General features: G+C 42.2%; 1 protein-coding gene across 1 annotated transcript in view; it reads right to left on the bottom strand.

Moving 5' to 3' along the window:
• The window catches only part of TBC1D9 (TBC1 domain family member 9), a 128,690-nt gene extending 118,878 nt beyond the window's left edge, over positions 1-9,812 (bottom strand). The window contains exon 1 of the mRNA XM_024977574.2: positions 8,866-9,812. Coding sequence (XP_024833342.1) covers positions 8,866-8,995 — 130 coding nt within the window. The 5' untranslated portion in view covers positions 8,996-9,812. The remainder of the gene's footprint in view (positions 1-8,865) is intronic.
• Between the last annotated feature and the right edge of the window lie 5,979 nt (positions 9,813-15,791).

The following is a 15,791-nucleotide window of genomic DNA, read 5'->3' as shown; positions in this document are numbered from 1 at the left end:
TATATAAAACAAAACAAAATGGGACTTCCCTGGTGGTCCAGTGGCTAAGACCCTATGCTCCCAATGCAGAGGACATGGGTTCAATCCCTACTCAAGAAACTAGATCACACATGCCCCAACTAAATGTTCACATGCCACCAGATGGAGTTAAAAAAATAAATACTTTTAAAAAAGAACAAAACAAAACCCATATTCTACCAAAGGCAAGGAAGGAAGGCAAAAAAGAACACTGAGCAGACAGAAAAAATAGAAAGCATTTAATCACTGCAGGTGGTGACTGTAGCCATGAAATTAAAAGACGCTTGCTCCTTGGAAGAAAAGTTATCACCAACCTAGACAGCTTATTCGGAGAAGGCAATGGCAACCCACTCCAGTACTCTTGCCTGGAAAATCCCATGTGGTGTCGCACAGACATGACTGAAGCGACTTAGCAGCAGCAGCAGCAGACAGCTTATTAAAAAGCAGAGACATTACTTTACCAACAAAGGTCCGTCTAGTCAAAGCCATGGTTTTTCCGGTAGTCATGTATGGATGTGAGAGTCGGACTATAAAAAGAGCTGAGCGCCGAAGAATTGATGCTTTTGAACTGTGGTGTTGGAGAAGACTCTTGAGAGTCCCTTGGACAGTGAGGAGATCCAACCACTCCATCCTAAAGGAGATCAGCCCTGAATATTCATTGCAAGGACTGATGTTGAAGCTGAAACTCCAATACTTTGGCCATCTGATGTGAAGAACTGACTCATTTGAAAAGACCCTGATGCTGGGAAAGATTGAAGGCAGAAGAGAAGGACAGAGGATGAGACGGTTGCATGGCATCACCAACTCAATGGACATGGGTTTGAGTAAACTCCGGGAGTTGGCGATGGACAGGCAAGTCTGGTGTGCTGTAGTCCCCGGGTCACAAAGAGTCAGACAAGTCTAAGCGACCTCACTGAAATAAGATAATTTAAACCTAAGTCACATGTATTAATACATTGCCTATATAATCCAATTAAGGTGAAGATTTTCAAACTGGATTAAGAAAAAGAAATCAACATCTATTACTTATAAAAGACATCTAAAATAAATGGCTACGGAAAGGCTGAAAGTAAAAATATGAAAAAGATAACCATACAAAGATTAGCCAAATCAATCTCTCGTTAACTATAATGATAAAGCAAAAAGCAATTCTGGAGATATAGACAAACACTCCCTAATGATAAAATGTTCAATCCACCAGAAATATACAATTATAAATGTATACAGTCCTAAAGATAAAGTATTAAAACATAAAAAGCAAAAATTGGAAGTATACTACAAAGACAAATGGTCTAAAACCATAATTACAGTAGAAGAACTGAACAGAAGCAGCTCAGTCGTGTCTGACTCTTTGAGATCCCATGGACTATACAGTCCATGGAATTCTCCAGGCCAGAATACTGGAGTGCAGACATCTTCCCAACCCAGGGATCGAACCCAAGTCTCCCACATTGCAGGCAGATTCTTTACCAGCTGAGCCATCAGAGAAGCTCAAACACAAGCAGCAAAGCTGGCCAACTGAATAAATAGAGCAATCGTCCAGCAACTGCAGAACACATTATTCTTCTCAAGCACAACATGTAACACTCACAAAAATTGACTATCAGCAGGGAATAAAACAAATCTTACTAAATTCCAAAGCACTGAAGTCAGTGCAGGTAAAGCCATACTTATAAGGAAAATTATCTAAAATGTATATATTAGAAAATAAGACTGAATATCAATTAACTAATATTTTCAAAAACTAGAAAAATAACAATATATACCCAAAGGAAACAGAAAATAATAAATGGCAGATATTAATGAAGTAGAAAATAAATGCAAACAAAAAAGATCAACAGGCCTAGAAGTTGATTCTTTATAAAAGACAAAATTGATAAATTCCTAGAAAGATTAAGAAAGAAGGCACAAATAACCAATGTCAAGAATAAAAAAGGAAGCTATTACTATACATCCTACAGACATTTAAAGACATGAGAATATCTTTAACAAACTTACACCAATATAGTTGAAGATCTAAGATGAAAAATTACAAGAAATAAACTTATAAAATTGACAGTAAAAGAAAAAGTTTTAAACATCTGAATGCTGTAATACCATTCAACAAACCCAAAAAGGACACTTCAAGGCCAGACAACTTCACCTGTGAGTTTTGCCAAACATGTCAAGGTTAAATAATACTACTCTCACACAAAATCTTCCAGAACTCCACAACTTACTTTTAAGGTCAGTATAATTTGATACCAAAATTTGACAAGGAAGTTAAGAAAAAGAAAAATTATAGGACTATTCTACTAACTTATTAGGATTCAAAAACTCTAAATAAAAGATTAACAAGTGATATTAATGAACATATAAAAACTAACATCATAGCCATGTTGGATTTATTTTATATATGCAAGTTTGATTTAACACCTGAAAAATCAGTTAATAAGTCAACACACTAACAGAATAAAAGAGAAAAATCAAATGATTACCTTAATATATATAGAAAAGCATTTGAAACAATTCAGCATCCACATATAATTAAAAACTTTTGGCAAACTAAGGATAAGAACTCCTTTTGAATGAAAAGAAAAAAATGATGTAAAATTATGAAAAACAGTACAGAGATTCTTTAAATAAATAAAAAGAGTTACCATACGATCCAGCAAAACCACTCTTGGGCATATATCCAGAGAAAACTATAATTTGAAAAGATACACGCACCCCAGTGTTCACTGCAGCACTGTTTACAATAGCCCAAACATGGAAGCAACATAAATGTCCTCTGACAGATGAATGAACAAACAAGATGTAATATACATACACAACGGAATATTACTAAACCACAAAAAAGAATGAAATAATTCCAATTGCAGCAACATGGATGTATGTACAGGTTATCACACTCTGTGAAGACAGAGAAATAAAAATATCACATGACATCGCGTATATGCGGAATCCCCAAAAACGACACCAATGAACTTATTTACAAAGCAGAAATAGACTCACAGCAAAAACTAACTTATGGTTACTAAAGGGACAGGCGGGGGGCAGTTTGGGATTAACATATACACACTACTAAATATAAAATTGGAGAAGGCAATGGCACCCCACTCCAGTACTCTTGCCTGGAAAATCCCATGGGCGGAGGAGCCTGGTGGGCTGCAATCCGTGGGGTCGCGAAGAGTCGGACACGACTGAGTGACTTCACTTTCACTTTTCACTTTCATGCATTGGAGAAGGAAATGGCAACCCACTCTAGTGTTCTTGCCTGGAGAATCCCAGGGACAGGGGAGCCTGGTGGGCTGCCGTCTATGGGGTCGCACAGAGTTGGACACGACTGAAGTGACTTAGCAGCAGCAGCAAATATAAAATAAATAATCAACAAGGACCTACTGTATAACACAGGGAACTATACTCAATATCTTGTAATAATCTATAAGGGAAAATAATCTGAAAAGAATATATATATGCATGCGTGTTTAGTCGCTCAGTCGTATCCAACTCTTGGCAAACCCATGGACTGTAGCCCACCAGGCTCTCCTGTCCGTGGGATTTTCCAGGCAAGAATACTAAAGTGGGTTGCCATTTCCTACATACATATATATATATAAGTAACTAGCATTAACTTCATAAATTAGCTAGGTTCTGGATACAAAGTCAATTAAAATATATATATATTTATATATATATATATTAGCAAATATAATAAATATATATATTAGCAAAGAACTTAGAAAAAAAATTTTTAAAGAAACAATATACAGCAGACTATAAAATATCTAGTAATAAATCTAAGATGTGAAAGACCTTTAGAGAAAACTATGAAATATCTTTGAAAGAAATTTTGAAAGATCTAAATAGAGGAAAATACCATGTTCATGGACCAGAAGATTCAACATTATAAAGATATTAATTTTGCCCACTTATTTATAAACAACGCAATCTCAATCAAGATCACAACAGTGTAAATTTTTGTTGTTGCTGTTGTTCTGTTTTGGTGGAACTTAGTAGCTGATTCCAAAATGTTCTGTAAATGTGAAAGAGAATAGCCAAGAAACTCTTAAAGAACAAAATAAGAGGACTTGGTCTAATGAATATAAACTCCTGTTATAAAACTGCAGTGTGCTATTGGTGCAAAAATATTCTTACAAACAAAAGAAATGGACTAGAGAGCCCAAACACATATTGGAGCACTTGATTTACAAACACGGTAGCCCCACAGGGGGCTATCTTGTAAGAACGGAATGAGAACAGAATGGACTTAGCAGTAAATCATGCTGGGGCAACTGGATGTCCATAAATACTTTTTAAATTAAAACTTTAACCCTATCTCACACAGTATGCAAAAATTAATTCCCAGTGAATAAATTTGGGGGTAAATAAAAATTGGGGAGGTTAAAACTGAAAAGTCTTTGACTTCCCTAGTTACCCACTCATTAAAATTCTGTGCTTTGTGCTTCCACCGCAAGGGATGAAGGTTTGAGTCCTGGTTGGGGAAGTTCCCCATGCCGCATAGTACAGCCAGAAAAGAAAAAACAAAAAAATCCCCAAAAGTTCTAGAAGATAACATAGAAGTCTATGTTCATAACCTCAGAGTAAGAAAAGACTTATTGAACAGGATGTAATAAAACACTAACCATAGAGAAAAAAAGACTATTAAGGACTTGGATTTTTAAAATTAAGAACCTCTTTTCATCCTTAAGGGTGAATAGGCAAGCAGCTGAATGAAGACTGTGCCACATGTACAGCCAACAATGAGCTCACATTCAGAATATATTTTAAAATACCTACAAATCAGTAAGAAAAAACCCAAACAACCCAATTGCAAAGTGGTCAAGAGACCTGAACAATCATGTCACAAGACGAGAAGGTGCTCAATCTCATCAGTAAGGAAAAAGCAAATTAACTCCACAATACAAAAAACCACCAAAAAGAGGCTAAAATTACAAAGTCTGACAATGTTGGCAAGGATAAGGAGCAAGGGAAATTCCCATTTGCTGCGGGTGGGAGTATATTGGTACAACTACTTTGGAAAACAGTTTGGTATTATCTATTAAAGTTGATGAGGCATACAACCCACAAGCTGACAATTCCTTCTCTGAGTGCACGTCCACAGGCCCCCAAAAACACAAATAAGAATTGCTCCAAGGAAGAGCCATTTAGGACCCCATGATGGATCTGGCTCTTTGCTTTTCATTGCTTTTGTTATTATAATCATACATAATGATCTGCCTCAGGGAGCCCTGTGGCTCTGCCTAAAGAGATTAACACATCGCCTCCCTAAGGTTGGCCGTTCCAGGAGATACTTACCAGACAATAGTATTTAACTCCTCAACTCCTCCCCTTTTCTGTCCCATAAAAGAACTGGATTCCAGACCCCACTCAGATGTTTATCTTGAGACATTAGTCTGCCATCTTGTCCTTCAGCCACGTTTCTGAATAAGGTTGTTTTCCTTGCCTCAACACCTCGTCTCTTGGTTAACTGGCCTGTTGTGCAGCAGAATGACAACAGCCACCTTATCCACAGACCCCAAATAACCATCCAACAACAAATTTATCAAGAACAGTTGATAAATTTGGCTAACAGTTTTCCACACAGCATGGGGAAATGAATTCCAGTCACAAAGAATCTAGACACATGTCAATACATAATCCATGATGCCATTCATTCCTTGATCAAAAAAAGACAAGCAAAACCGAAACACTGTATTTAGAGATAGGCTCTTTGTCACAAAAACTATAAAGAAAAATGAAGAACTGTTTACCAAAAAAACATCAAGATAGGTTTTTTGTTCGTTTGTTTTTTCACCTTCGGTCGATGATGAGCAGTGATTGGCAGAAGGCCACGTGGGGGAATTCTGAGGCATTGCAATGTTTCAGTTTTTATACTGGTGTTGGTTATAAGATGTTACTTGGATAAGTCATTGCACTCTGCATCTCTATTTTGTGCTTATATGTGTATGAAATTTCAGTTAAAGGGGATTAATAAATCAAATGCATCTACAATCTAAAAAAAAAATCTCATTATGTCAATACCTATGTATACTGTTTGGAATCAAAAATCTCTTAAGGGGGAAGGGGAGTATCCTCACTGTGGCCCATTGTTTTAGCTTTGGTGCTAACATCTTACCAAGCACCCTGGACCACTGAGCACTTCTGACTAGTTCAGGTTGCCTACTCACCCATCATGCATTTGATCAGCACTGCTCCAGATAATGCACATTACATAAGGGTCCTGAGATCTTCCAGAAAATCTCCGATAACTGATACCCAACACTTGCTCTTCCTGCCTCTCCTCACAGGCTGATTTTCTTTCTTCGGTTCTCAGCTCCAGTGTCATTTCTACAGGGAACCTTTCCTTCCTCCCACTCCCACCAGGAAAGGGGTAACCAACATGGTATTCCTCTGCTTGGACTTCAGTGCTGGTCATTCTCAGTTTGCACCTATCTCCCCGATCCATCCCTGGGAGGCTGAGTCCTCAATCCTAGATCACCAGGACAGCCCATCCAGCCAGTTTCTATTGGGTCCCACAGATGACAGGCAACGGCAGAAACTTGGAGGCAGGGAGAAGAAAGAAGCTGGGCATGTCCTCCACGCCCCTTTTTGCTGGGGTCTCTGTCCTTGGGGCTGGAAGCTCCTCCGGAGGCCCAAACTGTTCCTGCCTGGCTTGGGCTCACTTGGTCTCCGGCAGCATCATTCCTGCCACCTTCTCTGTACCTTTCACTGGTTCTGCTAACCCTGCTTCCATCCAAGTCGCCTTTTCACTAAACTCTCTTCGTTTGGACTAGGTTAGATTGTTTTCTGCTGAGACAGTGGCGATTTTATATTAATTTATAGGACAATTTTCTCAGCATCTGTCTTCTCCCAATAGGCTCTGAGCTTCATGACACTGGTATTTCAGAAGTGACTAACCAATGTTTTAAATGATATGGTGAGTTAATAAATGCATGAATGAGCCCACATTAGAAATGGAATACTATGCATTATACAAGAATTTCTAAAATGTCCTTGCTTCATTTGATGTGGCACCAATTTATCTGGGGAAACATTTTTCCTATATTGGTTGAAAATAACCTTTATTGACAGGAATATTTTTACTGATTTCAATTATTCTAACAATAACTATTAACAGGTATAATTTCTCAATTAAGAAGTTTATCTATCTGTAATAAGTCATCAATGATGAGAGTCCAAGTAGACTGCAGTTAATTGTAGCTCCAAGAGTTAGTGGGAACACAGTAAAAATGTTAACTAGAAAAAGATTTAGGGACTTCCCTGGTGGCCCAATGATTGGGACTTTGCCTTCCAATCCTTGATAGGGGAGCTAAGACCCCACAAGCCTTGAGGCCAAAACACCAAAACATAAAACAAAACCAATACTGCAACAAATCTAATAAAGATTTTTCAAATGGTCCACATCAAAAACAAACTCTTAAAGAAAAGATAGACTTTGCATCTTATTTTTTATAACCTATTGCAAATGACTCTAGAAAATAAATACTCAGTAGTTCATGGTGTGAGAAGGGTTATCTCCAGGCTGGAGATGTTGTTAATAACATATACTATCTACATTGCTGCTTTAGACTTTAAGGACAATCCGGGCTGATACCAATATTAAATATGCAAGTTTCATATTAATACATATTGTTAAACAAGTTCTACAAAATGAACTGGAAAATTCTGATTCTAGGACACTAGTCAGAATTTCTGGAACACAATATGGAGCTCTGCAGATTCCCCAGAAAAAGTGCCCGAAAATTAGATTACCTAGAGGTGATCTGATGCACTAGCAAGACCTTTCAAACCAGTAGCTATGGTCCAGTGTGACTCTTGAACTTCAGCCTTGAGAAAACCAGTTCATACATTAGAATCACAACTAAATACATACTATGTCAAGAATTTTTAGTTTATAGCAAGGCATTTTGGAAAGCAACAATTTACAAGCTCCAAGTGGGGGATGTATTCTGAACTCTGAAGAGATCAAGGTTCATCTCTTTTCTGCAATCACTCTCCTGTTTCTTCTGCTAACTTCTTCATTGTAAAAAATATCCTTATTCTGTTCATTCTAACCAAGAGACAGAGGGAAGGGTCCGATTTCTCTAGCACAGTATGAGTTCAAGATTATCTGTCATCTCCCGCCACCCAAACTAGTTAGTAAAGGGAGACCTTTCTGATATCTCTTGGGATAGAGGGTAGGGGTCTGGTTTTACAAACTGGAATTAGATGGCATGGTTTTAGTACTAGTCACAATAAAAAATACCTCGTGAGGGGGTTTGCGGAAGTGATTAAGTTAAAACAGTTAAAATGCAGTTACACTTCTAATTACTTTATAACCAGATAACTTGCTTCATTATGCCCAATTAGGTGTAACAAAAACAATATTCCTTTTTCCTTCCTTTTTCCTTTTCTCTTCAGTCATAACTAACATAGGAAATGACCACACCAGCTCTTTACTGATTGCTTCCCTGGAAACAAAAGAGCATTTTATACCTGATCCTGCCATTACCAGTAAAGAGAATGAAGCAAAAATTAACTGTCCTTCCCCTCTCTTGCCCATACGGGAAGTACAGCATTCAGTTCCTAAGCACTGATGCTCCCCTCACCCCAGACTCTCTCATCTCCATTCCCATCAACATCACCCACTTACGGGGCGCCCGGTACACGAAGGGCCCCGTCGCCCGACAGGATTAGCAAAAAAGCACCTCATTCAGTCTGAATATGACATCTCCTGATGTTTTCCACGCAGCAAAGCGGGGCGGGCGGCCCAACCCCTAGGGACAGGGCGGCGTCTCGGGTGCCCGCAGCCCAGGACCGCGGGCGGCGCCGCAGAGCTCCCGGCCCCCACCCGCAGGTCCTTACCCGCCAGTCCGCCGCCGCCGCCTCCATCGCCCGAGTGCCCCTTCCTCCGCTGCAGGATGAAGTAAGGGTTGGCTCTCTCGGTGATCCACAGCGCGTTGGCCAGCAGCACCTCTTCGGGGTTCACCCACATGTTCCCTGGCGCCGCGGGCTCCCTTACAATGGGGCGGCGGGTCGGGTCCGGCACGCACCGGCGCGCAGCCCCGGGCACACGCGCGCCCGCCCGCCTGCCCGCCAGCTAGGTGCGGCGGCGGAGAGCGACTTCACCAGGGGGCGGCCCGCGGGGCCCGGGCCACAGCGAAGCCCCCGCGGGCGGCCCGGGAGGACGGCGAGGACTCGGGCGCCGCGAGCAGCATCCTCTCCGCGGCGCCGCCGCCTCCCGCGAGCCCGCGGCCGCAGACTCCCGGGCCCCTTAGCTCCGCCGCCGGGTCGGGGCCCACGGCAGCGGGAGGAGCGAGAGGAGGGGGAAGGAGAGCGGGAGGAGGAGGAAGTGGTGTATCTCAGCCGCGGGATCCGGCTCGGCAGCTGGCAGGGCTGCGGGCGACTGGCGCTGATCCTGCCCCGCGGGTCGGGCGGAGCTGGGCTGGGGTGCGGCTGCTCCCGCAGCGCCCACCCAGGGTCCCGGCCGCCTGCGTCTCCAGCCGCTCAGAGCCCTCCAGGGCACGGCGCGAGAACACTCCGCCTGTGGGCCGCTCGCACCCTCGGCGAAGCCCAGCTCCCGGCTGGAAGGACGCTCCGGACACTGCGAATGAATGACGACTGCGCGGCTCGCTAGGAGCGAGCCCCGGCGACACCAGCTTCTGCGGACGCGAGATCTCCGCGGGCCCTGCGAGCCGAACCAGGCCGCTGCAGCTGGCTTCGGGCGAACCTTCTGGGGACCGGGTGGCGAGCACTCGGCCCCACGCCCATCCCAGCAGCGAGGACGCTGCCAGCCTCCGTGGGGCGTGTGTGCGCGCGCGCCGTGTGTGTGTGTTTATGGTTGACGATCTGTAAGCTGGCGCCACCCCTCTTCCCAAGAAATGTGTTTCAAGCTTCCAGACTTGGAGCTAGAGACAGAGGTCGGAAGTGGACGCAGCCAATGGTTGCTGGTGTTTTTGTTTCCTGCATCCCTAGGCAAGTCATGCGCCAAACTTGTCACCGCCTGTAGCTCCGCCCCCACTCCATTCCATTGTAATTAAAATGGCCCAGCTAAGTGCATTACATCACTTCTTTCCTTGACCTATAGGGCTTGAGCAAATAGCGAAGTTGGAAGCAGCCCCAAAGCTTAGAGCAACTAATTCACCCCACAGCTGTCCCTATATGAAGCGTTTGGCGCTTCGAGGACCGGATATGGCAGGATTCAAGGATTTATCCACATTTAATGAATGGATTTAATTTTTTTTAAAGAATCATTGTAATTAGAGACACACAAACCAGGCCATCTTTATCTCTAGACAATTTTGCTTTCCCCAGGTATTTCAAGTCTCTTTGTAGTGATCACAGCCGATCCACCAACCTATCTGATGACCTTTTTTTCACTTCAGTTTTATACCTGGAAAATCTGTAGATAGCTCAGCAAAGAGTCTCCTCTGGTGATGGGAATTTAGTAAGCTTTGTTTTGTTGTGGAAGTTGGACAATTCTAGGGACTTCTCCTTTTCCCAATGAGCAAAGCATTCAAATGAGGCTTTCTTGTGTGGACCTTACATTTTTTACCTACGCAGCTCTCACTTGGACTGCTGAATTCCTGCAAATGGCCAAATGGCACATCCCAGACATTTTAATGCGGAGAAGGCAATGGCACCCCACTCCAGCACTCCTGCCTGGAAAATCCCATGGACGGAGGAGCCTGGAAGGCTGCAGTCATGGGGTTGCTGAGGGTCGGACACGACTGAGCGACTTCACTTTCACTTTTCACTTTCATGCATTGGAGAAGGAAATGGCAACCCACTCCAGTGTTCTTGCCTGGAGAATCCCAGGGACAGGGGAGCCCAGTGGGCTGCCGTTTATGGGGTCGCACAGAGTCGGACACGACTGAAGTGACTTAGCAGCAGCAGCAGCAGACATTTTAATGAGACTGACTCCGCACCTGTTGATTTCCTAGTTAGTGGGCTCTCAAGAAGCAGAAGTCTCCCTTTAGGTTATCACACTGACTGACCTTCTGCCTCTTTAGGAAGCATTTAGATTGCTAGACATTTGTGAGAATGTCATACTTTTAACACAGACTCAAAAATGTCATTTGGCACCTTTGGTCAAGGTATGGTGACTTCAGTCATAAAAATTGATTCCAAAATTTTAAAAAACCAATCAGATTGCAAGTCATACATGTGTAAAATTGTATTAATCTTGTATTTATATAATATCAATATTTTGAAGTGCTTCCATAGATTTTTTTTAATTTAAAATTAGCGATTTTAAAACTCAACTAAGTGCTTTCATGGGCTTCCCTGGTGGCTCAGTGGTAAAGAATCTGCCTGCCAATGTAGGACACAAGTGTTCGATCCCTGGGTCAGGAAGATCCCTTGGAGTAGGAAATGGTAAGCCACTCCAGTATTCGTGCCTAGAATATCCTACAGAAGGGGAAGCCTGGCAGGTTACAATCCATGGGGTCCCAAAAGAGTCAGACAGGACTTATCGACTAAAAAACACCAACAAGTGCCTTCATTCTATTAGTTGTTTAATGTGGGATCTAGTTCAACAACCAGGGCTTGAACCCCGGCTTCCTGCATTGGGAGCATGGAGTCTTAGCCACTGGCCCACCAGGGAAGTCCCAGTGCTGTCATACCATTTTTTAGAGTGTCCTTATCATACTGCTCAAAGTTGTAGCTTGATGTCTCTACCCTAGACCTACAGTGTGATCTTAGCTTAGCACTTTTTAATCTATTGGTACTAAAGTGGTATTCACTTATATAATTCTTGTGTTCATTCACTGATTCATTCAAAGTGTAATTATTGAGTGTCTTCTCAACTCTAGGCACTAGGGATAACGAGTGAACAAAACATACCAAAATCTCTGTCATCACAAAGATTAAGATGTAAAGTTAATAATTAAAAAAAAAAAAAACTTTAAAAATTTGCTTTGAGAACAAGATTGAACACCAAGAGGAAGGAAGAAAAATAGTTAAGTCCTTAGCTATTTTCTGGCTTTTTTCTTTTTCTTTTTTTGATGACTTAGAGCACATTTTGTCCAGGAAATCAGGGCTTCCGTTTTCCAGCTGGGTCAATGGTAAAGAATCTGCCTGCCAACGCTGGAGACACAGGTTAGATTCCTGGGTCAGGAGGATCCCCTGGAGGAGGAAATGGCAACTCACTCCAGTATTTTTTCCTGGAAAATTCCATGGACAGAAGAGACTAGGAGGCTACAGTCCATGGGGTTGCAGAGTCAGATACAACTGAGTATGCATGCACATAGTAAAAGAACATTGCAAAGAACCAAAGAAATTACAGGGAGTTTATGGCAGCTTGCTGGTCTCATGCTGTTAACTGCTCACTTATTAAAATGTAGCTTGGTTTAAAAAAAAAAAAAATCAAATACCCCTGAACTAGAAATGACAGATAGAGAACCTAATTAATTCAACCAGTTCCTCAGCAAAATAGGTGAGTATTTTTAGCTTTCAACTCATTTTCATTGGTTTTAAGACCAAGAATTGTCCCAAACCACTTAAAGAAGCATTCAACAGACACCTAGATAAGATAGGAGTAAATGACTTCACAGTCTTTGTATCAGCTATCTCCCCCCTCCTCCTTCCCCACTCCCATGGAAAAATTCTACTCCAATAGAGTTCTGATGGGCCCATTGGAGCAATCAGTGGGTTTACTACTTAGTGGACAAATCTGACTGAAGCAAAACTGTGAGGATGGTAAATTTGTCTTTGACATCTCTCATCCTGATTCCTACATGTTTCCATCTTTCTGTCTTTTTCACCTTCACAGTGGTGTATTTGCCTCTCTATCCTCACACTTTGCCCAATAAATCCTCTACTTTGTCTGCTAGGGACTTGCCTACCATTGAAAATACCACGGAGTCTTAAATACTTTATTTCTGCCCTTCCCCACCTCTCAACTATAGTGCCCATGCCTTCATAGCCCAGTTCTCTGTGGAGTAAGGCAGTGAGAGCTGCAAAACACTAGTCTTACTAACTATTCCATCACCCAGTAGCCCTATGGGTGGTCAGGTCAGTAGACAATTCAGTTGTAATTTCAGCAAAGAGAATTCACTCAAGAGATTCAGTTCAGTTCAGTCACTCAGTCATGTCCGACTCTTTGGGACCCCTTGAATCACAGCACGCTAGACCTCCCTGTCCATCACCAACTCCCGGATGGTGATGAGTTCACTCAAACTCATGTCCATCAAGTCAGCGATGCCATCCAGCCATCTCATCCTCTGTCATCCCCTTCTGCTCCTACCCCCAATCCCTCCCAGCATCAGGGTCTGTTCCAATGAGTCAACTCTTTGCATGAGGTGGCCAAAGTATTGGAGTTTCAGCTTTAGCATCATTCCTTCCAAAGAAATCCCAGGGCTGATCTGCTTCAGAATGGACTGGTTGGATCTCCTTGCAGTCCAAGGGACTCTCAAGAGTCTTCTCCAACACTACAGTTCAAAAGCATCAATTCTTCAGCACTCAGCTTTCTTCACAGTCCAACTCTCACATCCATACATGACCACTGGAAAAACCATAGCCTTGATTAGACGGACCTTTGTTGGCAAAGTAATATCTCTGCTTTTGAATATGCTACCTAGGTTAGTCATAACTTTCCTTCCAAGGAGTAAGCATCTTTTGATTTCATGGCTGCAATCACCATTTACAGTGATTTTGGAGCCCCCCAAAATAAAGTCTGACACTGTTTCCACTGTTTCCCCATCTATTTCCCATGAAGTGATGGGACCGGATGCCATGATCTTCATTTTCTGAATGTTGAGCTTTAAGCCAACTTTTTCACTCTCCTCTTTCACTTTCATCAAGAAGCTTTTGAGTTCCTCAGTAGGTGCCCAATATGCTACTGGAGATCAGTGGAGAAATAACTCCAGAAAGAATGAAGGGATGGAGCCAAAGCAAAAACAATACCCAGCTGTGGATGTGACTGGTGATAGAAGCAAATTCCGATGCTGTAAAGAGCAATATTGCATAGGAACCTGGAATGTCAGGTCCATGAATCAAGGTAAATTGGAAGTGGTCAAACAAGAGATGGCAAGAGTGAATGTCGACATTCTAGGAATCAGTGAACTGAAATGGACTGGAATGGGTGAATTTAACTCAGATGACCATTATATCTACTACTGTGGGCAGGAATCCCTCAGAAGAAATGGAGTGGCCATCATGGTCAACAAAAGAGTCCGAAATGCAGTACTTGGATGCAATCTCAAAAACGACAGAAATGTTCGTTTCCAAGGCAAACCATTCAATATCACAGTAATCCAAGTCTATGCCCCAACCAGTAATGCTGAAGAAGCTGAAGCTGAATGGTTCTATGAAGACCTACAAGACCTTTTAGAACTAACACCCAAAAAAGATGTCCTTTTCATTCTAGCAGACTGGAATGCAAAAGTATGAAGTCAAGAAACACCTGGAGTAACAGGCAAATTTGGCTTTGGAATACGGAATGAAGCAGGGCAAAGACTAATCGAGTTTTGCCAAGAAAATGCACTGGTCATAACAAACACCCTCTTCCAACAACACAGGAGAAGACTCTATACATGGACATCACCAGATGGTCAACACCGAAATCAGATTGATTATATTCTTTGAAGCCAAAGATGGAGAAGCTCTACACAGTCAGCAAAAACAAGACCAGGAGCTGACTGTGGCTCAGACCATGAACTTCTTATTGCCAAATTCAGACTTAAATTGAAGAAAGTAGGGAAAACCACTAGACCATTCAGGTATGACCTAAATCAAATCCCTTATGATTATACAGTGGAAGTGAGAAATAGATTTAAGGGCCTAGATCTGATAGATAGAGTGCCTGATGAACTATGGACTGAGGTTCGTGACATTGTATAGGAGACAGGGATCAAGACAATTCCCATAGAAAAGAAATGCAAAAAAGTGAAATGGCTGTCTGGGGAGGCCTTACAAATAACTGTGAAAAGAAGAGAAGCGAAAAGCAAAGGAGAAAAGGAAAGATATAAACATCTGAATGCAGAGTTCCAAAGAATAGCAAGAAGAGATAAGAAAGCCTTCTTCAGCGATCAATGCAAAGAAATAGAGGAAAACAACAGAATGGGAAAGACTAGGGATCTCTTCAAGAAAATCAGAGATACCAAAGGAACATTTCATGCAAAGATGAGCTCGATAAAGGACAGAAATGGTATGGACCTAACAGAAGCAGAAGATATTAAGAAGAGGTGGCAAGAATACACAGAAGAACTGTACAAAAAAGATCTTCACGACCCAGATAATCATGATGGTGTGATCACTGACCTAGAGCCAGACATCCTGGAATGTGAAGTCAAGTGGGCCTTAGAAAGCATCACTACGAACAAAGCTAGAGGAGGTGATGGAATTCCAGTTGAGCTATTCCAAATCCTGAAAGATGATGCTGTGAAAGTGCTGCCTTCAATATGCTACCAAATTTGGAGAACTCAGCAGTGGCCACAGGACTGGAAAAGGTCAGTTTTAATTCCAATCCCAAAGAAAGGCAATGCCAAAGAATGCTCAAACTACCACACAATTGCACTCATCTCACACGCTAGTAAAGTAATGCTCAAAATTCTCCAAGCCAGGCTTCAGCAGTATGTGAACCGTGAACTTCCTGATGTTCAAACTGGTTTTAGAAAAGGCAGAGGAACAGTGATCAAATTGCCAACATCCGCTGGATCATGGGAAAAGCAAGAGAGTTCCAGAAAAGCATCTATTTCTGCTTTATTGACTATGCCAAAGCCTTTGACTGTGTGGATCACAATAAACTGTGGAAAATTCTGAAAGAGATGGGAATAGCAGACCACCTGACC

This window comes from Bos taurus, chromosome 17 (assembly GCF_002263795.3).
Source record: "Bos taurus isolate L1 Dominette 01449 registration number 42190680 breed Hereford chromosome 17, ARS-UCD2.0, whole genome shotgun sequence".
Taxonomy (NCBI): domain Eukaryota; kingdom Metazoa; phylum Chordata; class Mammalia; order Artiodactyla; family Bovidae; genus Bos; species Bos taurus.
The sequence above is the reverse complement of the archived record's forward strand: the minus strand, read 5'-3'. Positions and strand labels throughout refer to the sequence as shown.